The sequence below is a fragment of the Typopeltis vanoorti genome, chromosome 3 (assembly GCF_054136105.1).
Source record: "Typopeltis vanoorti isolate ZY-2024b chromosome 3, IOZ_Tvanoo_1.0, whole genome shotgun sequence".
Taxonomy (NCBI): Eukaryota; Metazoa; Arthropoda; class Arachnida; order Uropygi; family Thelyphonidae; genus Typopeltis; species Typopeltis vanoorti.
In genome coordinates this window covers 151,916,375-151,940,886 of record NC_143551.1, presented here as the reverse complement: position 1 = coordinate 151,940,886, position 24,512 = coordinate 151,916,375, and the positions used below count along the sequence as shown (strand labels likewise).

The 24,512-nt window shown below is 34.2% G+C and overlaps 1 protein-coding gene across 7 annotated transcripts in view; it reads left to right on the top strand.

Annotated features, from left to right (window-relative positions):
- LOC150108661 (DNA-binding protein SMUBP-2-like) overlaps nucleotides 1-23,820 on the top strand; it is a 240,629-nt gene extending 216,809 nt beyond the window's left edge. For 6 of the 7 annotated variants that reach the window (XM_090390909.1, XM_090390907.1, XM_090390911.1 and 3 more), the window contains 2 exons: nucleotides 1,022-1,142; nucleotides 23,092-23,820. In XM_090390909.1, the coding sequence (XP_090247035.1) occupies nucleotides 1,022-1,142; nucleotides 23,092-23,793 (823 nt within the window). In that variant the 3' untranslated portion in view covers nucleotides 23,794-23,820. The remainder of the gene's footprint in view (nucleotides 1-1,021; nucleotides 1,143-23,091) is intronic. The other variant, XM_090390913.1, reaches the window with a different exon arrangement.
- The last annotated feature ends 692 nt before the right edge of the window (nucleotides 23,821-24,512 follow it).

Here is a 24,512-nt window from a genome sequence, read left to right as displayed (position 1 = left end):
GAGATTAGCTCTGCTAACGCATTCCTGGATGCTGACAATGTCAAGTTCTTTCCTAATATCCTCATTTTTAATATGATACTGCCATTGATGCCATCTGTTCACGCCTATAATCTTTCTCAGGACTCTCATATCTGCGGTCTCTAGTCTTTGGTCAAGTGTTTTACTTCTGACCCAGCTCTCAGATCCATAAGTTAAAACTGGTTTGAACACTGTCTTGTATACAGCTAATTTAGTGTTCCGACTAATTTCTCTCTTATTCCATATGAATTTATTCAATTGACTTCCTACCATACCAGCTTTGCTGATTCTGTTGTCTATTTCTATATTTAATTTACCATCTTCAGTAAAAATCATGCCTAAATGGCTGAAATGTTTTACTTGTTCCACAGGTTCTCCATTCACAACACAGTTGACATTTTTAATGATTCTGCCTATTTTCATTGTCTTTGTCTTTTTATTGCTGACCTTCATACCATATCTATTACAACAGCTATTCAATTTAGTCAGAGAAACTTGTAGCGGATTTATTTAGAAGTATAACATCATCCGCATAAAGCAAAGAGCTGACATTAACATCTCCAATTTTGATATCATGTTTAATACCACTTTCCTTCATAATGTGATCCATATAGATAATGAATAACAGAGGGGATAATGTACATCCTTGTCTCACACCAGATTTAACATTAAACCATCTTCCTGTACTTCCTTCAAACATTTGGAAAATAATTCCAAAAATAATCCTTTGAATCACAAAACTAAAAACAAAACAAAATATTTTTTCTTCTGATACTTTTACCATTAGATCTGATAAAAAAAAATTTGAGACCATTTTAGGAGCAATTAATATAAGAGGGCTAACAATAAACCAGACAATATGCTAAAAGATGTGATAATAATTATAGATTGTTGTTTTTGTATAAAAATCATAATGCCAATTCATAAGAAAATTATTTGCATTATTCATTTTTGCTTCTGCATAAATTGATAAGAATTTATATACTAATTTAACATATTTCAGTCAGGAGTTAAAAAAAGCAAAAATTTGTGACATGATAGAAAATTTTATGAAGGACAACTCGAAAGATAAATTCAGCTTTCCTCCTTCACTGACTTCATTTGAAAGAAGATTTGTCCATGAAGTAAGTATTCAGTTATGCAATTAAAGCTTGTCATAAATGCTGAGAGAGGGCTGCTGTTTCTGATTTTGTTGTTACAATGCTGTTGGAAAATTTATATAAATAATGACTTTTCTAGATTTGGAGATCAAGAAGATATAGTCTTTATCATCATTACCACTTACCAAAACTATAATCTTTACTGTCTTCACACAGTAAATATTGTTTTGGCATATGGTGGCAGCAGTGTTTATCATTCCTATCAATGAAAGATTGATAAATTATCATGCTCTCATTTTCTTTCCATTAAACAAATATAGCATAGTTCCATATTCTGATTAAAAATATATATACAGATTTGAATGGATCATAATACTGATTGATTTGGATGTATGAAATCTTGTTTTTTCATTCTCTTATTAATAGCAAAAATACAAAGCTGCACTGATAATTGACATATCAACAGACTTCCATCCCTTCTAATTTTCTGTCATTTTAATTTATTCAAAGGGATTTGTAATCAGATTTCAAGTTCAGTGTTTGTTGTGGTGTTAGTTAAATTATGTTTAACTAAACTATGTTAATTCATTTAACAGAAAAATTAAACATAATTTAGATAAACGTAAAAGTTAAAGATAATAAGTATGTGAAATTATAAATTATGTTTTTTTTTGTTTTAGATGATCAGTCTTAAAATATATAAAAATGGACAGCGAATCATTTTATTTTTTTGTTCTGGTTAAGTTATAGAGAAAAGCCTCAAGATTCTTTGAATAAAAATTCATGACTACTCTCCAAAAAGAGCTACAGTGTTGGAGAATAGCTCTTTTAAGTGCTACCGTTGCAATTTTATCTCCGTGTTCATTAGTCAGAGCTAGTAATCATGTTCAGATTTCTCTTGCGCAAGTGAGTTCAAATGTAGTCCATAAATTCTTATCATCTTACTTCCACATAATACCCCAGAATCTTATTTTATCTTATCTTATCTTACAGCCTATTCATAATAATTTAGAATGTGAAGGAATTTTTTTCTTTGCCACAGGAATAATTTTATCCTTTGCAGATAGAAGGAAGGAGATTTAATTTTTGAACAAGAATGAAATATAAAAACTATTAATAACTCTTTACATTGTGGTCAGTTTTTTTCCAGAAATTCTCTTCACATTAGATGGCAAGTATTTTCAGATGAAGCTTGTTTTGGTATCTCTTTGAACTTCTTAGACCTGCTGTGACAGTGTTCATTTCAATATACTGTTCCACCATTTTGATGATCTTTCGGTTGGTTCTGTTAGTACTTGGTTTCAATTTTCTATCTCTTCATTTCTTATCAAATTTTGTTTTCCTAAAGTGTCTTCATTTCTGTAGTAATGTTTAACTGTTGGATCTTAACTGTTTCAGCTCTTATTTCAGATGCAAGTTAAAACTTGTCATATTATACTTTTATACATACATACATACTACATACATACATACATATATACATTATACATACATACATACTTTTATACATACATACATACTTGGGGGAGACCACACTCCTACCAGGTGCATCCCCCGGGTGGCAGATGGGGGAAACCCAAATGGGTTGCTCTGAATAAAGAATAAAGAGCCGTGGACCAAAGGATGTAGCAGAGGCATGGCAAGCTTGCTACATTATTATGCCAGTAACTTTCATGAGCAGGAGAAAGTCTACAAACCGAGATAGTGCTACTGCATACGGGACAACCGACGCACCTACTCAAAGACCACATAGAGTAGGTGAGAAATCAGCAATGTGGTCAGCCAAGGATGTGAAACATGTAGCCACCCTCAACATAAGATCACTATACCGACCTGGAAAATTACAATTAGTCCAAGAAAATTTAAAAAGACTGAAATGGAGTATTTTAGGTTTATCAGAGACACATTGGTGCAGAGATGGATTCATGGCTTTACCAGAAGGAAGACTGTACTTCTCAGGAAGAAAAGATAACATACACAGAGAAGGAGTTGCATTACTAATTGAAAAGAAACTTACACACTCAGTAATTGAAATAAACCCAGTGTCTCCTAGAATAATAACAGCCAAACTTCAAGCAAAAGAAAAAGGTCAAACAATTAAAATAATCCAAATATATGCACCAGACAGTAACCATTCAGAGTAAGAAATAGAAAATTTCTATGAAGAACTACAACAGGAAATAGATAATCCCAAAAATAGAGAACTCATGATAGTGATGGGAGATTTTAATGCTAAAATAGGACAGCTCACAGCAGACAAAAAAGATGTGATTGGGAAATTTGGATACGGAGAGCTTAACGACAGAGGAGAATAATTACTCCACTTCTGTAAAGCAAACGATCTAATGATTACAAACACATTGTTCTATCAACGCCCTAATAATAAATATATATGGACATCCCCAGATGGTAATATAAAGAACTGCATAGACTATATCATCATAAACAAACAATGGAAAAGATCAGTAAATAATGTACGAACATTAAGAAGTTTTGATTTTGACACTGACCACGAAATATTAACTGCCAAAGTGAAGATAAAATTCAACAGGAAAAATAATATCAGAAAAGAAGAAAACATCAACCTATTAAAACTAAAAGATAGCTCAAGCAGAAGTCGATTTTTAGAACAGATGTGCTTGAAATTAAAACCCTCCATCTTACAGAACAGCGGAAAATTCTGGGAAGAAGGAAAAGAAACAGTGTTATCAATTGCAAAAGACACTCTAGGTTCCAAACCCAAAATAAACAAACAGTGGATAACCCAAGAAATCATAGCTACCATAGAAGAGAAAAGAGAAGCCAAGATACTTGTAAACCAACAAAACAATGAAGAGAATAGAGAAAAATACAGAGCACTAAAAAATAAAGTTGATAACCTATACAAAAAAGCCAAAGAAAAATGGTTAGAAGAAAAAGCTAAGAAATGCCAAGAAGCATACCAACGAAACAACCTAAAAGTCTTCCATGATACTGTAAGAGAAATTACAAAGGAATTCTCAGCAAAAGCAGTAACAATGATGAACAACAAGATGACTGAAACCGGGAATATTGAATATATAAGAAGAATCTGGTCAAACCATTTTAAGACTATCTTCCACCAAGGAAACAAAACTACAATGCCAACAATAGAAGAAAATAATGATCACCCAAAAATTTTACAAGAAGAAGTTAGATACGCAATAAAACAGATGAAAAACAATAAAGCACCAGGCATTGATACTATCCCTACTGAACTGTGGTCATATGGAGGCAGCATATCAATAGAATATTTAACAACCCTATTCAATAAAATACTACAAACAGGAGAGATCCCAGATGACTGGAGAACTGGAAAGATCATCCCAATATACAAGAAAGGAGACAAAAGAGACTGCAGAAATTACAGACCAATCAATTTACTCCCTCACACCTATAAAATATTCATAAGAATTATACAAAATAGATTAAAAAACACCTACAAAGAAATGATAGGCATAGAACAAGCTGGTTTCCGAGGAAACTATTCAACAATAGACCAAATTTTCACATTGCACCAACTAGCAAACTCAGCTGGGAAGACCATAAAGAACTATATTGTTGTTTTGTGGACTTTAAACAAGCTTTCGATAACATCAACAGAGAAATCCTTCTCAAAATTCTACTAGAAAAAGCAATAGACAAATATATAATACAGTTTCTGATAAAATATTACTCTAAGACAAATGCAATAATTAAAAAGGACACACTCACAACAGAACCCATAGAGATCCAAAAAGGAGTAATGCAAGGATGCCCATTATCCCCATGCCTATTCAGCATATATCTAGAAGAAGTTGTAAAGAAAGCAATAGACAATGAGCCTGGAATCAATGTCAACGGTTTAAACATAAATAATATCAAGTATGCAGATGATCTCGTCCTTCTTGCAAGAACCCCAAATGAACTACAAAAGTTGATCAACAAGCTAAATGAAACCTGTAAAACATATGACATGACAATAAATATACAAAAGACAAAAGTGATGAAAATAGGGAGGAACAGAACTACCTTCTCAGCCACCCTAAATGGAGAACAATTAGAACAAGTAGACAACTTCATATACCTTGGATCAAAACTAACAGAAACAATAGATGAACTCAAAACAATCAAACACAGAATAGCGATAGGATGGACCACCGTGGGAAAATTACAGAAAATCTGGAAAACAAACAAGATATCTAAACAAGCCAAAATCAAATTATATGAAGCAATAATTATACCAACAGTCATCTATGGAGCAGAAGCGTGGACAGTTAAAAAAAGAGAGGAGAAAAAACTGCTGGCATTTGAAATGAAATGCTTAAGAAAAATAAATAGAACAAGTTGGATAGAAAAGAAAACAAACATCACAGTCAGACAAGAACTATTGTATAAAAAGACAATAATTGAAAAAATTAGAAAACAACAACTGAGATGGTTTGGACACACTGTACGCATGGATGCAGACAGACTTCCTAACGTCCTAATCAATACTTTTCCAACTGAAAAAAGAAGACCTGGAAGACCAAGAATTACCTGGCTGAAATTAATAAAGAACATCTCGGGATGCAGAACATATAAGGAACTTTTTCGAACAGCAAGGAATAGAGAAGACTCAACCCGTCTTAGACGGAAGAGAAGAAGAAAGAAAACGAAGAATACATACATACTTATCTTAGTTACAATACAGCAATTCCTCGATTAATGTGCCCTCGATTAGTGCATCATTTTTTTATACCCAAATTTGATTAGTGCACCTATATACATCTTAAAAATAAATGCTACAGATTTTAAAATTTTCAATCTATAAATTTTTTATGGCTATTTTAAAAAATCGCTCACCAGAATGAAATAATTTAGTTACCGATTTGAAACATTTTACAAAGTTATTTTTTAATGGTATACTACATCTTTCCATGTACACTATGTTCCAAATTTACCGCCAAAATTCATGTCATCTGCTTTACATAGCATTTTGCTGATCATATCACGTGAAATTGTTTGCCTTACTTTTTCATTTTAAATTATTTTCCTAACCTTTAATCACGAGTAAAAGAATTATGGTAGTAAGCAAAAAATAGAAGTGTGAAAATGATGCTAAAAGTAATCTCATTGGAAGAAAAACTTGAAATAATAAAGAAAAATGAACAAGGCAAGTCCAGAGCAGAGATAGGACAAGAACACAAAAATGGGTGAATCAACTGCTGAATACAAAGAGAAAGGTTCATGCTTCAAGTTCATCATGCGTGCACTCAAAATCAAAGTATTATAATGATTGAATTAGAGAGAATTCTTTTTACATGGATCGAAGATTGTAACCAAAAACAGATCCCGCTAAACACTGGCCTTATTAAATCAAAAGCATTGACTCTTTGTAACCTGGAAAGAAAGGGCTATCAATGATCGAAAAGAAGAATTCCACATTAATGCTGGATGATTTGAGCATTTCATAAAGAGAAATAGCCTACATAATATTCTAATCACAGCAGAAGCTACAAGTGCAGATAAGGAGATATCCAGAGATTTTGAAGAAAATTGTGTGAGAAGGAGACTATTGTGATCAATAAATATTTAATGTCAATGAAACCTGCCTTTTTTTGGAAGCATATGCCTTCCAAGACTTTTCTAGCCAAATCAGAGAAATCTCAGCCTGGTTATAAAGTCGCAAAGTCGAATGAAATTACTTCTAGCAATATGCGAGCCGTTTGGAAACACATTTTTCCACATTGTGCAAATGATTTTAGAGGCTTTTCAAATGAATCTAAGTTAATCAAATCTCATTCTGAGAAGTTGAATGATTTCGACCTGCTAAATTTAGATACACAGCGGGAAGATCCTGAAGAATATGAAGAAAATTTAATCACTGACAAGCCCAAAGAGGTTTCACAGAAACAATGTGAAAATAGTTTTCTTACAATCAAAGTTTTTAAGCAGCAATGCTTAGAAACTGACCCTGGTGAAGAGAGAACCATTAAAATTTGCAGAAGAGGCAATAGGGTCATGCCATCAGTTGTATGAAAAAAGAGAAACAGAATGCCTGCCAAACTATGTTAGCTCAATTCTTTGTTAAGAAGCAGAATAATAAATTTATATTCTGAATATGTTCTATTGTCTTCATGGTTTTCCTTTAACTAGGCCCTGAGACATACCCTAATTCTTTTATAAAAAAAATTAAGGGTCAAAAAAGAAATCTGAGGAATGAATTATACATTTTCCCATAGGTTATTATATTCGATTAGTGTGTTTTTGATTAACGCACCTGTTTTAAAGAACGCATTGGGATTCTAATCAAGGGATTGCTGTATTTAAATTTATTTCTTCCATATCATTTTATTTAAACATCTGGAAATCTTGTTTGTGCTTAAGTGACTTAAAGCAAACCAAGGTCTTCTATTATTTATTCTTTCTGAGTTAATCTGAAGTAGCATTTAAAATTCATAGAGTTCATTTCTGACTTACACCTAATTAGTTGTCTACTAATTACAAGTGTTTTGAGTGTTTTTCAATTAATATTTCTGTATTATATTTTTAACATATCTGTTTGGAAATGAACTACTTCTTTTGTAAATTCCATTCTGTGGTGTGCCACCATGACTACATAATCTGTATGCAGATTAGATTTATTAATTATCAGCTTTTTATGGCATTTAACTTCTTGTTGTTTAGTTTTGCTATTATTTCATCTTTTAAAATATTGAACAATAATCCTTTTTTCATTTCAATTTTTTCTATTATTATTCCTGTACCTTATTCAGAGAACATATCACAAAGGTGGTGAAAATAATCTAGAAGATGGCTGCGGTACTGAGAAGGATGCTGACCAGCAGAGATAAAAGAGTTGTCATTCCATTGTATAATGCCTGATCAGACCACACTTAGACTATTGTGCTCAGATTTGGTCCCCAGAATTTGAAGGGGATAAATTAACCTTGGAAATAGTGCAGACACACATAACAAAGATTATATTGGGACTGTACAATGTTAGTTATGAGGGACTGTACAATGTTAGACTGAGGAAATGTGGACTGCAAAGTTTGGTAGATAGAAAGAGAGGTGATATGATTGAAACATTTAAACTGTTGAGAGGTAGTTACAGGGTTGACACTGTGGAGTTCTTGGAGTGATTTGAGTGAACTAATTTTTCATTAATGTGATTTCTTTGCATGGAGGGTTGTTGAACCATGGAATGCATTGCCTGATAGAGTGCTGAGAGCACGAACGGTCGATGGGTTCAAGGAGTGGTATGATAGACTCTGTGTTTTCTATGGTGGGCCTTCCACAATGAGTCTTGTAACTCCATAGAGGTCCTGAATCATAAATGTATAATAATAATAATAATTATTATTTTTTTATTATTATTACACATTTATGATCTGTGTAAATATCTTTGATAAGCTTCACTGTCTGCATTTAAAGTATCTTGTAATTTCATACTATCGGATGCTTATGTAAATCTATAAAACCTATGAAAACTAAAGTCTGATTTTCTGTATTTTTTTTCTTGGATTGTTTTACTATAAATATTGCATTTATGCATGATTTTCTAGATCAGAAACTTTGTTGTTCATATTTGAATATCAAAGATTCATTTGTAACTTCCTGAATAACTTTTTATAGATTCAAGATAGTTACTGATAGATTAATTAACAACTTTTTGAAAATTGAAACTGTAATATTTTTCATCTATCCATCTGCTTTTTTTTTTTTAATATTTTTCTTGTTTTAACAGTATTGCACAAACTTTAAATCATGAATAATTTGCAACATCTATGCCTATGTTTCAGCTGAAATATGATTTTTCTTCCTTCATGTTTTGATAACTCATTCTGTATTTTAGCTTCCGGCTGTTTTTCTGTTTCTAATTTTTGTTAAATTGTTTTCTATTTGCTGTGATCTTATTTTTAAATTTTCATCATGTTTCAAGTTATTTATAGGAATATTAAGTCTAATCAAGAGAGAGAGAGAGAACAGATTAATTAATTATTTTTATTTTATTTTATTTTTTACTACCCATGAAAAGTTGTAAAAATATAGTACGTTAAACCTTTTGGCTGGGCTAAGGATTTTTTTTCCTTTTAAATTTATATATTTTTTCTATTTATTTTTCTTAAATATAATTTTTATATTTTTTTCACACACTCTGGAAATCCCTACTCTAGAGATCAAACATGGAATTTTTTTTTTTCAAGCCACTTCTCCAATGTCAGGATAGTGGTCTCACACTAGCCAGTGAAATTCACCCCATCCTAAAAACAATCACAAGCATTCATATCCATGGCAGAATATGAACCCCCCAGCCTCCTGTTGATTAGAAAGTGAATATGTGAATAAAGAACTTCTGTTAGATCTAGATGGCTAATCTTAACTGGTTTCCCATCTGGGAAACCAGTTAAGATTAGCTGGTTTCCCATCGATTTTTCGATGTCCCATCTGGACTTAACCAGAGCTCTTTGATATGAGAATGTTTTCTATAAAATTGGTTCACTCAGTCTCTAAATAAATCTGAAAATATTTCACATCAGGTATTAATATACAAATGCATTGATTAACAAATATAATGCAGTATAATTTTTAATCCTAAACAGTGATTTTTTTTCAGCAGAAGTGTTCTTATATGATGCTGTCAAAAGCCATAGCAAACGGTGCTGTCTGTATTTTATCCTTGTCCATCCTTGCCATTACCTAATTACCTGGTATTGGATACTTAGATATCAATTATTACTCAGATATCAATTATTACTCAGATTTTCTTTCAAGGAAGAAACAGACATTTCTCGAGATAATAATTATCTAATTTTTATTTAATTATTATAGTGTTAACAGATATTTTGCCTTAGTACCATGGCATTTTCACAGACACAAGAATAAGAGATATGTATGTACACTGCAAGCATAAACAACAGAAGGAAGGTGAATGCAGACTGTGTTTAAAATACTACTACTTACAGTCATATTTAAATGATTCCTGTGTGAGAGTGGTGAGAGGATCTTAATTGTTCAGATAGTTTCATAATGAGTCTGTCAGATTTTTGGTAGAGTTAGCCATATTTATTTAGGTTAGGAGATGGTTGTAGAGCTTTAGCACATTTCAAAAACAGGTTCTCATATTTAAATTTAAATGCGAGTTTAAATTTAAAATTGAAGACATTTTCAATGTGGTATCATATGTATTTGTGGGCCTCAAAGTTTGATTGATTAGTAGAGAATAGGGGACATGATAGAAAAGTATGTTACTAAAAGAAGTGTATAAGATTGATACAAAAAAAGTTTTTCAATACATGGCAAATAGACAGAGAACTAGCTGTCACCTCTGAAAGTTCTGTAATAGTGTGTATGGAGTAGATTTTTGTGCTCTGAGAGAGGTGAATGAGTGCACTGGATTCCCAAAAGTGGTTGTGAGTGCCCTGAGAATAAATGAGTTTAAAGAGAGTTATGATAGGTATTGTGTATATGAAGGTTAGTGTGAGTCTCCTGCAATTAATCTTCCAACTCTCTTTAGATACTTGTATTATAATAATAATAAGTAAATGGGTTAATATTATTTCTCATCATCTATTCACTATTAATGAAGTCAGAATTTTAACCAAATCCAAGCTCACAACTATGAGGGTTATGACCCACCTGGCTTGCAACATATGAAAGAAGAAGAGTTTGAAGGAAGACGAAAAGCTGGGCCTTGTTGGAGATCTAAACAGCAACATACAAAATGAATACTAGATATATAAAATTCTTTCAGGTAAATTTTGAAAAATAGAGCAAAGGTAATAATAATGGTAAGTACCTGTTGGATTGCTCTTCAGGACATGAATTAGTTATTACTAATGCCACGTTCCAACATGAAGATGTGCACAAAGTCACGTAGAGAAAAGACACGAGAAATAAGAAAAGTTTCATAACTATGTTATTGTTGATAGGGATATCTTTATGCTGTATCAGGACACAAGATTATATGAGATTTAAAATAGCAAGCAATTACTATTAAGATTTACAAAAGATAAAATTGAATGTTACATTGATAGAAGTGTATTTAAGTTAAGTTTTAAAAAGAATCAAAGTCAAATTGCTTTCAGAGGTGAACTGCAATAAATATTATTAGATTAAAAATGAATCCAATTTTTAATCCAATAATAATTGGATTAAAAATTGCAATATGCTTTCTTCTTCTTTTCAAGGTGGCCCTTGGAAAGAAGAAGAAAGCATATTGCAAGTTTCCATCAAATATTCCCATCTTATTGCAAGTTTTCCTCAAATGAATATAATAGAAAAACGTAAATATTAGGAATATGCAGAATGTTCTGAAGGCAGTTGAAAAAGCTTAAAAATTGAGGAAGCAATATTGTAAAAGCAATCGGAAATGATTTCTTTTACAGTATTTTTTGTAAGATATCTGGCGTATTTACTTTGAAAGAAATGAATTAATAAAACAAGCAATGACAAGCAGTCAGAAGAATGATAGCAATAGGTGGACATATGTTGGACCGAAAGTAAGGAAACAGAGCAGGATGAATGAGAGTGAAAGTGAGAAGAGGGGGTCAAGAGTTAGAAAGATTGAATGATAGAGAGATATTGCAAGTTTCCATCAAATATTCCCATCTTATTGCAAGTTTTCCTCAAATGAATATAATAGAAAAACGTAAATATTAGGAATATGCAGAATGTTCTGAAGGCAGTTGAAAAAGCTTAAAAATTGAGGAAACAATATTGTAAAAGCAATCGGAAATGATTTCTTTTACAGTATTTTTTGTAAGATATCTGGCGTATTTACTTTGAAAGAAATGAATTAATAAAACAAGCAATGACAAGCAGTCAGAAGAATGATAGCGATAGGTGGACATATGTTGGACCGAAAGTAAGGAAACAAAGCAGGATGAATGAGAGTGAAAGTGAGAAGAGGGGGTCGAGAGTTAGAAAGTTAGAAAGATTGAATGATAGAGAGAATGTGTCACGAGATTCGGAAATTGAATTGGATTGGATGAGGCAAGAAATGAAATGGATACGGAATGAAATTAAGAGAATTCAGGCCAAAACTATTAAAATAAATCATGATGGCATGAAAAAGTTAACGAAAGATGAGCAAGTGGCGCTGTATGATGACTCCATTATTAAAGGTCTGCATGCACAAGGTATGTTTTCCAGGTGGTAAAATGAGTAGAGTGATTGAGGCATTGGATATGAGGCGGGAGCAAGCAAAAGACTTAATAGTATTAATTGTTGCAAATGATTTGAGAGAGGACAAAGAGCATGTCAGAATGGATATCAGGAGGCTGCTTGGAAGGATAAAAGAGAATAGTGTGACAGGAAGGGTAGTCAGTGTGTTGTCTAGGTATGACTGTGGTGAAATGAAGCGGAGAGCAAGGATTATGAATGATATGCTGGCTGAAATGTGTGAGGAGATGGGGGTACAGTTTGTTAATGTGTGGAATGAGTTTGAGGGACGAAGTGAGCTGTATGGGAGCGATGGACTGCATTTGAGTGGTTATGGTGTGAGTTGCTTGGAGAGGCTGCTGCAGGAAAGTAGAGAAGTGAATAGAGAGAGAGAGAATGAATCAGATCGAGAGGGGAGTGATGTGGAAGAGCAGAAGAGTAAGACATGAGAGATTAAAGAGGTGGATACGAATGGGAAAGTGAGTGGTATGAGTATAAAAAATGAGAGAACATGTGTGCAAGAGGAGCAGGGACACGGGGAGGCTCAGGGTGGACAGGAGTGGATGCTCCAAGAGTTGAGAGCATGTGTAGGAAGGAAAGGAATGGGATAACCAGGGATCAAGAGGAAACAGTTGGAATTGAAAAGGGTTCTAAAATGAAGAAGCAGAAAGGGAAATGGCCCCAGTCAAGCATGGAGAGATCACATCAAGTGAGTGGTATCAGTGGAACTAGCTGTAGATCCAGAAATGAGCTGTTGTGTTTGTATACAAATGCTAGAAGTATAAGAAACCAGGCAGATGAAATGGTTGCACTAATTGCGTCTGTTCACCCAAAGATTGTCGGAATAAGTGAGACATGGTTGGAAGAGGATGACATCCTGACAGGAATAGAGATGGAAGGGTATGATGTGTTTTGTGAGGATAGAACGGGTAAAAAGGGAGGGGGAGTGCTATTGATGATAGAGAAAGAGTTATGTCCATACAAAGTAGAGATGCAAGACGGGAATAGTGCCATTGGTTTTGAGGCAGTATGGTGTGAGATAGAGGTGAATGGAATCAAATACTTCGTGGGATGTTGTTATAGACCAGGTAATGTGGATGGTGGTGATAGTGAAATGTATAGTCAAATTAGCCAAGCAAATAAGAAAGGGGTGATCATTATAGGTGTTTTTAATTATGACAATATTGACTGGAATGATGAGATAGCAACAGGAAGTAAAGAAAATGAGTTTTTGAGGGATAACTACCTCAGACAGTATGTAACAGAGGGCACACGAGGATTAAGGGTCTTGGATTTGGTCATCTTATCAGAGGATGTAATTATAAATGAGGTGTCAAATCATTTGCCAATTGGTGAGAGTAACCATGAGGTGATTACCTGGGTGGTTGCCAGCAGTGCGAGGACCCCTGTGAGAAAAGGGTATATATGGAACTACAAGGGGGGGGGGGATTATGAAGAACTCAGGAGACAGCTTGTGGGTGTAGCGTGGAATGAGGAGTTAGCTGGAAAAGAGAACAATGCAGCTTGGGGGATTTTCAAAAACTATCTAGTAGATGCAATGTCTAAATGTATTCCAAGGGTGAGAAGGTTAAATAAGGTAGATGTGAGATGGATGAATAAAGAGATTAAGTATGCGATACAGAGAAAAAGGCATTGTGGAGGCAGCATAAGAGAAGTGAAAATAACTAATTTCATGAGGTCTACAAAGACCAGGCAAGGAGAGTGACTTGGTTGGTGAGAGTAGCTAAAGAGAGGTTGTGAACAGCAGTTAGCTAATGAAGCCAAAAAGAATCCTAAGGAGTTCTTTCGATATGTAGCCAGCAAAAGAAAGAATGATTATGGAAGGATGACATTGATTGGAGAAAATGGTATAAAGACAGCTGTTGCAGAATGTGTGGTAGAGATACTAAATGAGCAGTTCATAAGGATCTTTCAATCTTGTGAATGTGACTTCATGGAGAGATTGAGAGCAGTTGATGATGGGGAGGAGAGACTGACTGTAAGTGAGCAAGAGGTGTTTGGAGAGTTGAGTAAACTAGATGTAAATAAGGCTGTGGGACTTGATAATATATCACCGCATATTCTGAAGGAATGTGCCAGGGAGTTGACACCTGCCTTGACATATTTTTTTAATATGAGTCTTGCACTTGGTCAAGTTCGTAAGGAGTGGAAGGAGGGCAAGATTGGAGTTATTGGAGAAGCTTGTGAGAACTAGGATCCAGAGTTGGGTTGACAACAATGGTATTATCTTTGATGGACAGCATGGATTTGCTAAAGGGAGGTCATGTTTTAGTAATCTATTTACTTATTACAATAAAGTGACTGCTTCCTTGGACAGAGGAGATAGGATACACAGTAATATACTTGGATTTTGCAAAGACTTTTGATAGAGTACCTCATGATAGGTTGGCAGTCAAACACAAGCAGATGGGGTTGGATATTAGATTAGTACATTGGATTTGAGACTGGCTATCTGATAAGTATCACTAGTGGAGTTCCTCAGGGGTCTGTTTTAGGGCCATTACTGTTTAACTTCTATATTAATGATGGCAAAGATTTGGATGGAGATATTCAGTTGTTTGCAGATGATGCAAAGTTGGGACAAACCATAAAGAGTAGTGAAGATGTTGTGGCCTTACAAGAAGACTTGAATAAATTGAGTGATTGGGCACGGAAATGGGGATGTGAGTTCAATGTTGCAAAATGTAAGGTTTTAAAATTTGGAAAACAAAGATGGAATGCAGAATTTATGCTTGGTGAGAATATATTGTTGGAGGTAGAGGAAATAAGAGATCTGGGGGGTGATAGTGGATAAGGATCTAAAATTTTGGGGACACATCTCCAAAATTGTGAATACAACACAAAGGCTTCTGGGAATAATGCAGAGGACACTGACGTGTAGAAGTAGGGAGATTCTTGTTCCGTTGTATAGGACTTTGATTAGGCCACACATGGACTATTGTGCCTAGATTTGGTCACCGGGTTTTCAGAAGGATGAAGAGATGTCGGAAAGGGTCCAAAGGTGAGACTGACTAAGGTAGTTTCTTACCTCTGGAATGTCGAGTATGAGGAAAGATTGAGAAGATGTAATTTGAAGAGTCTGGTGTACAGGAGGAAGAGGGGAGATATGATAGAGACCTACAAGTTGGTAAGGGGTTGTTATAGGATCAATGGTGGAGAAGTTCTATAGAGAATAGTGGGAGATCAGGGGAGAACCAGAGGTCATCCCTGGAAACTGTATAAAGAGGGTGTGAGTAGTGGAGTGAGAGGCAGGTTTTATTCGTGCAGAGTTGTGAATGATTGGAATGCCTTGCCTGAGAGTGTGGTGTCTCCAAGGAGTTCGAGTGTGTTTAAGACACGGTATGATGAGATGTGTTTGTGATAAAAGGGCCTCCCAGATGAGTCTTTGACTCCTTGAGGTCTTGGGGTAATAATAATAATGACAGAACAGTGACAGAAAATATTCAAGAGGAATGTAATCAGGGATACAGATCAGTACTTGAGTCAGAAAAAGATTAGAAACATAAAATACCAGAAGGCAGCTGAAGTATTGGATTGATATTAATCCAGAAATGCTCAAATATGGAGATATGAAATTTTCCAGTTGCTGCACTGTATTATTCTGGTCAAATTCCAGTTGATTGGAATAGAACTCTTATAGTATCCATCTATAAAATGAAAAATAAAACTGAATGTGAGAATTACCAAGTAATTTACCTAATGAGTTTTAAAAGTAAGACTTTTGTAAACTAACTTGAGAAACTAAGATCAATTATAGAAGGCAAATGTGGTGAAAAGCAAGCAGCATTTATACCAAATAGTGATTGTCATTATCAGATTTTTACTTAACACGAATAGTTGAGAAATCAGGGAATATAACAAGGATCTGTATTTATTGTGGAAGGCTTGTATTAATCATTGTTCAAACAATACCATATCATAATTCTCCTTGACCTCATTCATCAACAGAGGACTCACAACTGCCTCTGGCAACTCATTCATTCACCATCCACCAAGCAAAAAATCTAGTCATCACACTCTTGTTCAACCCACTCATACAGTTTTCATGGACGATCCTTTGTTCTCTCCCTTCCTGTCATGTATTGGGGAAGAAATAAAGAAAAGTCTTCTTTGTTAATCCTATAAAACTCTCCTTTAATAACTTACAGGGTGTTCGGGATAAATTTGACATATTTATAATTAATTATATTTTTCCGTAAGTTACATGTATTAACACACACTTCTCTTCATTTAAAAGTTTGGACCCTTCTTCATTCATATACAAGATGTCAGAAAGGATGGATAGCTGGAACCCACCTGAATCATGGAAGAGAATAACTTGTTTCATGATGATTTGTGCCCGCCATCAAAATAAGGATATTACGACTGCTGCCCAATGCTCCCTGAATACAGTAAAAACAATCAGGCATGAACTAGAGACTTGCAATGGTGACTACGAGGATGTAGCAAGAAGAAAGATCCCTAGCAGACGATCTGATTGCGTTCGTACAGCAGAATTCCTCGCAAATCTGCAGAAACAGGTGTTGAAGAACCCTGGCATTGGAATTCGGGCTTTGTTCGTGGAGTTGCTAACTGTAGTCAAGCCCTGGATAACAAGGGTAGCCAATGGTAGGCCGTATGTATGGCAGCAGGATTCGGCCCCTTGCCACACCTCTGGGAAAAGTCAAAAATGGTTGTCTGAAAATTTCTACGACTTCACCAGTCCAAATGTTTGGTCTCCAAACTCCCCAGACCTTAACCCCATGGATTATTTTGTATGGGGCGCAGTTGAAAAAGACACCAATCGCACTTCCAGTAATACAAAAGCCCAGTTAATGGATAAAATTAAAACAGTTTTTGCGGCCCTTCCCAGGGAGACTGTAGCATCAGCTTGTTCGAGGTTCCGAAGCAGAATTGAAGCTGTGATCGATGCTAATGGTGGTTATTTTGAGTAAATCTTGTTGATAGTATTGTAATTAACTCTGCCTGTAATGTTTTTTTGTCAATTCATTAAATTTAATAGATACAAAGAAGATTTTCTTTTTCCTTACGAAACTGTCAAATTTATCCCGAACACCCTGTATATGTTTCTAATATGCCAAAACTCTCCTTTAACAACTTATATGTTTCTAACATACCCCTCTTTTCTGCCTATTAAATACTTTGTGATGTTATAATTTGTTCTGTATTTCTATTACGTATTTTTCAACCATACTTTGTCTTTGTTTTTCCTTACTTAAAACTTCATGAGATGTCATGAATAGTCAACTGCTGCCATTTATATATCTATAATAGATCCTATTTTCTCACGCTCTATAGTCTAACAAATTTATTTGTTTTACAACTGTGCCAGTTAGATTATGTATGGAGTGCGTGATTATAAGATTTTAAACTAAAGACAAAGCAGATATTATTAGCATTCCTCGCTTATGTTAATCTTTACCGTTAATTAGTCGTCGCTTGATTATTGATCATCTAAACTTTATCTTATGCAGGTTCGAAATTTTCAGGATAGTGCATTGACAGAATTAGTCTAATGTGTTGTTCGCAAACCATTTAATTAAATCAAAGAGGAATATTTACAGTTTGATTCACATTAATGAATATATACAATTTATTACAATTTTTTTGTTATTTTCAATTCTTCCTAATTCAAACCTAGTTCTAATTTTCTTTCTTTAAAGCTGTTTTGCAATCTAGAATATTCTATTAGTCAACTATACACAAACTGACAATAAAACATGCCTTGAGTAAGCTTAATTCTATATATAGCTAATCTCTTTTTACATGACTTTTTTTTTTTACATGGTTTAGAAAACAAAAGCAACTCTATTTTTACATGGTATATCTTGATTTAACATGGTTCAAAGTGCTTATTTTAAAATTTTCTGTTTGAATTCAGTTCTGTTAAAAGGGGTATTTCCAAATGTTTACATGTCTTGTGTTTTGTTCATGAAAGTTTTGTTTGTGCAATAGTTATACAGATATGTATTAAATTTTGAAGTGGTATACGCATAATATCAAATCAGTAAAATTAATTATTGATTATTTTCAGATATTTTCATAACATTACTCCATTAATCATGATGTCAGATAATTCTTCTTCTGTTCAGTTAGACAGAAGAAGAAAAGAAAAGCTATTTCTTTAGAAACTAAGATCCAAATTTTTGATCATTTAGCAGCTGGAGAAGGTTCCTTCCTTTGGGAAATATTTTGGATTGAACGAAGCTACCATGAGAATGATTAGGAAAAATGAAGAGGTCATTAAAAACTGTTCTTTATGAACAAAATTAGGTGCCAAGTCATCATTGTATACAAGAGACATTATTAAAGTGAAGATGGAAAAGGCCCTAGTGATGTGGATAGAAGATTGCTCACAAAAAGGAATACCTTTAGATGGAAATGTCATTAAACAGAAAGCATTACGGTTGTACATACAGATTCAGGAAAAGGAGCCAACAACATCAAACAACAATTGTGATTTTTCTGCAAGCACAGGTTGGCTTACAAAATTTCTCAAAAGATATGTGCTTCATTATGTAAAAATAAAAGGAGAAGCTGCATCTGCAGATGAGCCGGCAGCTAGGGAATTTCTTTCAAAACTGTCCAAAACATTCCTGAAATTTAACTATATGCACAGGTGTATTTGAGCCTCTTTGAATTTCTGTTTTATTAGTGACACACTATTTTTTTTAAGAAAGATACATATGTATATACTTTAAATAAGTATTTAAAATAAAAAAATACTCCATTACAATTAAATAGAGTTTTATTCAATGATTTTCATATGTTTTGTTTGAAAATAACTTATTATTCATATCGGGTTTTCACATCCGGAACCATTCTTCTATTTTTTCATATGCACTGTATTCTTTGTTACACGGTTTTTTTCTGGAACCAATCTACATCTACCATGTAAATGGAGAATTGGGTGTATATACATTATCTTATTGTACCCATAAACAGACACGCTTGATGTATATTCTTGTTTGGAATTATCACATACATAAATACTTACAGTTCTCGTTCAGCACTGCCTTTTACATGAATATGAAGGCTCCTTTATGTCCTTCTTTTCCTTCAGATTGCTCATTCTTGATTTCCCCTCCAAATTTCTTCTTTGTCCAAGTCGTCGATTATTCTCTGCCCTTTAGGACCCTTAATAGCAATGTGCGACTCTTTCCTTTTGATTCCCAACAATGGACCTTGTGCAACGGCAGATCCAAGTAAAGGATTCTGAAACCAAAGACTTATGATGCTTCTCTTTTGATTACCGACAACGGACCTCACGTGGCGGTGGACCCAGCTAAGAGAAAGTTGAGAACCCTAAGACATATGATGCTTCTTTTTCGATTACTGACTGGACCTCATGTGGCAGCAGACCCAGGTAAGAGAAGGTTTGAGAAACCTAAGACAAAATTCCTTCTCAACGTCTTGCATTATATAGGCCCAGACCTCCATTGTACGCATGCACGCATCTCTCAAAACTTCCATATATGGTTATGTATTGACATCTGACCATGATGATGTCATACTTCACAAGTCATGCTTTTGAAATTGCCATATATGGCAATTCTTAGAATTCTTCACTATTCTTAGAATTAGATTTACTAATTAGACATGGGTTAACAGCGTTACTTGTTAGTGTCATGTACCACATTATTTTAGCAATAGCTCATGGTTAATTTATTACAAATACAAGATTATTACAGACAAAATTTGACATTTCTTTAAGTGCAATCTCCTTAGAAAAATATGTAAAAGCAAACATGATTAGTTACATATCATGAGAGATTTTACAGTAACTCACAAGCCTTCAACCTCTTCTCATAAGCACATTCCATAGACCAATCACAATCTTGTGACTCACTTCTGAATCCTCTCTACCACTTTCTCATCCCCAATCAATCATTAGATCTATTGAAGTAGATCTATTTTATTAAAACTGTATGAAGAGGAATTTTACACTATTTTGAAATATGACTGCTATTAATTAAGATAGTTTTCAGCATCTCCATCATTCTGGTTTGGAACCATAATGTATGGCATTATATACATGACAGCTTGAGTAGAGAATGTGTTGTCTAGTTGGAAGGGGACCAATCGTTCGATGCTGTCGGCACACTCTCCCTCGATGAGTCTTTGGACTCCCCGGAGGTGTCAAATAATAATAATAATAATATATAGAGAGAAACACCTAAATTTAAGAAAAATAATGATACAGTCTGAAATGACCACAGTGTATATAGCCCTTGGAGGGTATATGTGCCATGTTCTGATGAGAGTAAACAAAAATCTTAGTCATGACTTTGTTGTTAAGGGTAACCACCAGTCTTCACCCTCTCTCGTGATTATAAATTGACTTCATATCTACCAATGATGTGTAGATTTACTGGTGTTAATAACCTCAGCTGTTTATTGTTATATGGAGTAGTCCATGTATTAAAGCTTAAGTGCTGAGAGTAACCCATGTTAAAGGTTTAATGGAGTGAAACAACACTGAGAAAGGAAGAATTAAATAATACTTTTAATCCTTTCTTAGTGTTTCACTTCATTACATCTCTAACATGTGTATTAAGTAGTGTAAGTTCAGTGGTCAGTTTTTCTGATTTTTCTCAGATGGATAAAAATCTAAAATTCTGAAACCTAGTAGAATAAAAAATAAAATTTGGGTGGGGATAATGCTGGTTGATGACACTGACAGATTGGTAACTGATAAAGGATATAGTTAATGTATTCAGTAAGCAGTTTGTCAGTTTATTTCATCCTCATGAAATACATCCTCCTCATCATGAGAAGCTGGAGTGTAGAGGGAGTGTTGGAGGAGGAACTGATGGTGAATGAGTAGGAAGTATATGAGGAATTAAGTAAACTAATGTTAATAAGGCAGTAGAACTTGACCATATATTGCCATTTATCTTGAAGGGAAATGGTCTAGACAATTAAACAGCACGTTTGACACACCTGTTTAATGAATCTCAATAAGGTGAGTCCCAAAGGGGGGGGGGGTAATAGGTTACAAATTATAGGCCATTCTTGTAACCTGTCTTACAAGAATGGCCTAAGGCTTTTACGCTGCTATTCATAACTATTATTTTTGAAAAAATTACATATACTGAATAATTCCAGTATTTTGACAAAGTCAAATTGTCGTCATCTGGGAAACATAGAACAGTGATGTGCACCCACATGCTAACACTGGGTAAATGAGGCTGAAGAAAGGCAACCAAGTTGGGACTAGTGTCCTAAATGGTGGGCTAAATTGAGTGGTCTTGGCCATTGGGTTAATCTGAGGATAAATGCTTCTCAAATTTGTTGAGATTTGAGGGGTTTCTCACGGCTGAGGCAGATTCCAGGAATAGCTCTCATATTTGTATTTGCTGCAGTGGAGTAGAGTGACCTTTTTATAGTGTATCCTGTATTGGGTGTCCAAAGCATGGTCAGTAAGTCCAAAAGTGGTTGTAATTTCAAAACTGGGTGTAGTCCATGTGTTCAGAAATTCTGATATTGGCTGTCCTGCATGTTTGGCCATAGTAGAACAGTTTGCTGCTGCAAAGAACCTGATAAATACTGGCAATGGTCTAGGGAATGTGGCTAGTCTTTGGTAGAATGGATAAGATATGCCAATTTTTTATGTGGTCTGTAAGTGGTTGTAAGGTTGTATTTCTTTAAAATTTTTGTTACTTTTTCAGATGTGCCTTGAATATATGGAATAGTGATAGATTTTGTATAGTCTCTGTTCTGGAGATGCCCCCCCCCCCCCATCTCCAGAAGGGTTGTGAGATTTTAGTATTTTTTGGATTTGTTGGGGACTGTACCCATTTGCTAAGAAAGTGTTGAGAATATGGTCAAGTTCAGTGGTTAAGGTGTTGCTATCAGAACTGATTAATTTTGTCCTGTTATAATGGATTTTTATAATCCATTATAACAGGACTTATATTGTTTGGGGATGGGGAGTATGACTTGGTGAATGTATCTATCAGAATGTGTGAGATTTCTGTAAAGGAGACTGCCAGGGATCCATCAGGCTGGTGTGTGTAATCAGAATGTCTAGGAAGGGGAGACTGTTGTTTTCCTTTTCTAAGGTGAACTGGATCCTGGGATGTTGATTGTTTAGATGTGTTAAGAAAATATTGAGAGTATCCTGGCCATGTGGCCAAATGGAGAATGCAATCATTTATGTAGCATAGCCAAACCTTGGTTGATATGGGGAAGAGTTTAAAGCTTTCTTTTTGAAGGTCTCCATTAAGTAGTTGGCCAGGAGTGGAGAAAGCAGAGAACCCATGGCTGTCCCCTCTATTTGTTTGTAGAATTTTCCTTGCCAAATAAAATAGTTCATCAGAGTTCATGGTGAACTGAAATATTGGGCTGAAACATTGTCTTTAAGTGGTACATTAGTAAATAGAGAGAAGACATCAAAACTGTCCAGTATATTGTGAGAGCACTTTGGCTATTCCACAATTATATGCTAGTTAGTTAATTATTGTGGTTACATATCTCTAGTACAGCACAGTACGTCTTCTGACTCTGTGAAAGCTTAGAAATAATAAAAATATATAGAGCAATTCACAGTGAATTCAACTGCCCTCAATATTTTTTACATTGAAAGCAGTTGAATACACTGCTCTCTTCTGTTTGCTGTATGCAATATATGAAATAGATGAAATCAAGAATATATTTTCACGTATAGCACACTGCTGACCTAAGTCAAAAAATTTTCCACCACTGTCCCTAATTCTTATCTACTTCTTAAGAAATATAAAAAAGTGCATAACTAATAATCAAAGTATTGCTGAACACTAACTTCTTTTTTGTATATTTCTTATAGATATCTGAAAAAATGGGACTTAAACATTTCAGTCAAGGAGAAAGCTCTGAACGATATATCGAAATACAGAAAATACAAAATGCTCCACTTCATTCTGTACCTGAAATGGCAAATTCATTAAGTCATGATAGTGAAATTTGTGAAAATACTTATGAAGAAAATGAAAACTGTAACATTCCAACTCCTCCAAAAACAAATGAAAGTTTGCCTATAGCATATGATGACAAAAGGAAGAAATGCTTGTCATGTGGTAAACTAGTGCCAGAGAGTAATTTTCTTAGTCATGAATCACACTGTAGAAAGAAACATAATGTTTCTCTTATAAAACAAAGGCAACAAAAATCAAAAAAATTATCTTCTGAAGAAAATGAATCAGATTTTGATGCACTTTTAGCACAGGCAGTAAAAACAGATAATATATGTTCATTCACAAAATGTAAGGCTAGTTTGGTAGTTCTTGGTCAGACCTGTCAGTTTTGTGCTAAAAAGTTTTGTTTTGGTCATATTTTGCCAGAAGTCCATGGGTGTGGAGATGATGCTAAAGCATATGCACGTACCCAGTTCAAAAAGGAAGCAAAATTGTATGATGCACAGGTTATACCAGATAAACATTTAAATCCTTCAAAACGAGTGCAGCTGCAAAAGAAGCTAGAAAAAAGGATCACTGATATGTCTGATAAAAGAAAAATTAAAAAAAAATAAATGTACAGCTTTTGATGATAATTGTAATTATTAAGTGTATTTTTTTTAAGTTATTATATATGTATTTTACAATACAAGAATTGCAGATAAACAAATGAAACTTTTTTCGGATATCTTCATATTTAAAAGATTTTTTCCAGTGATGCCATTTGTTCACTCCCATAATTTTTCCATGAACTGTGATAACTGTATGCAGTCTTTGATCAACTGCTTTATTTCTAACCCAACTCTCATATCCAATAAGTTTGAATGTATAAAGTTTAGGGATTTGACTAAATTCTCTCTTATTCCACGTAGATGATGCAATATTGGGTAGCATAATAGTTAATCAAAGCAACGTAGAGCATGCAGGATGATTTAAATGGCCTGATAGTATGGATGGAAAATAGTTTCCAGTTTAATGTGCAAAAAGTGGAAAGCTATGCATTTTCGAATGAAATTATGAAAATCTTGTACTATATCACTGATGGAACTATTCGAATAAGTTGGTAAAGCTAGGAGCTAGGATTGAAAGTTTTTCACTTGGTTGTAAATTAAATTAAAAAAAACATTGCCAAGAAATTATATTCTTGTTTAATCCTTAATCCAAGTGTAAGCAAACAAAGTTTGTGCATGAAGCATATCTTCACAACTAGGCTACTTATGTAGAAGCTAATGGCTTCACATTAATTGCCTTAGTATCCCATAATACAAAGCATACATTCTTTTGGGTGTATATA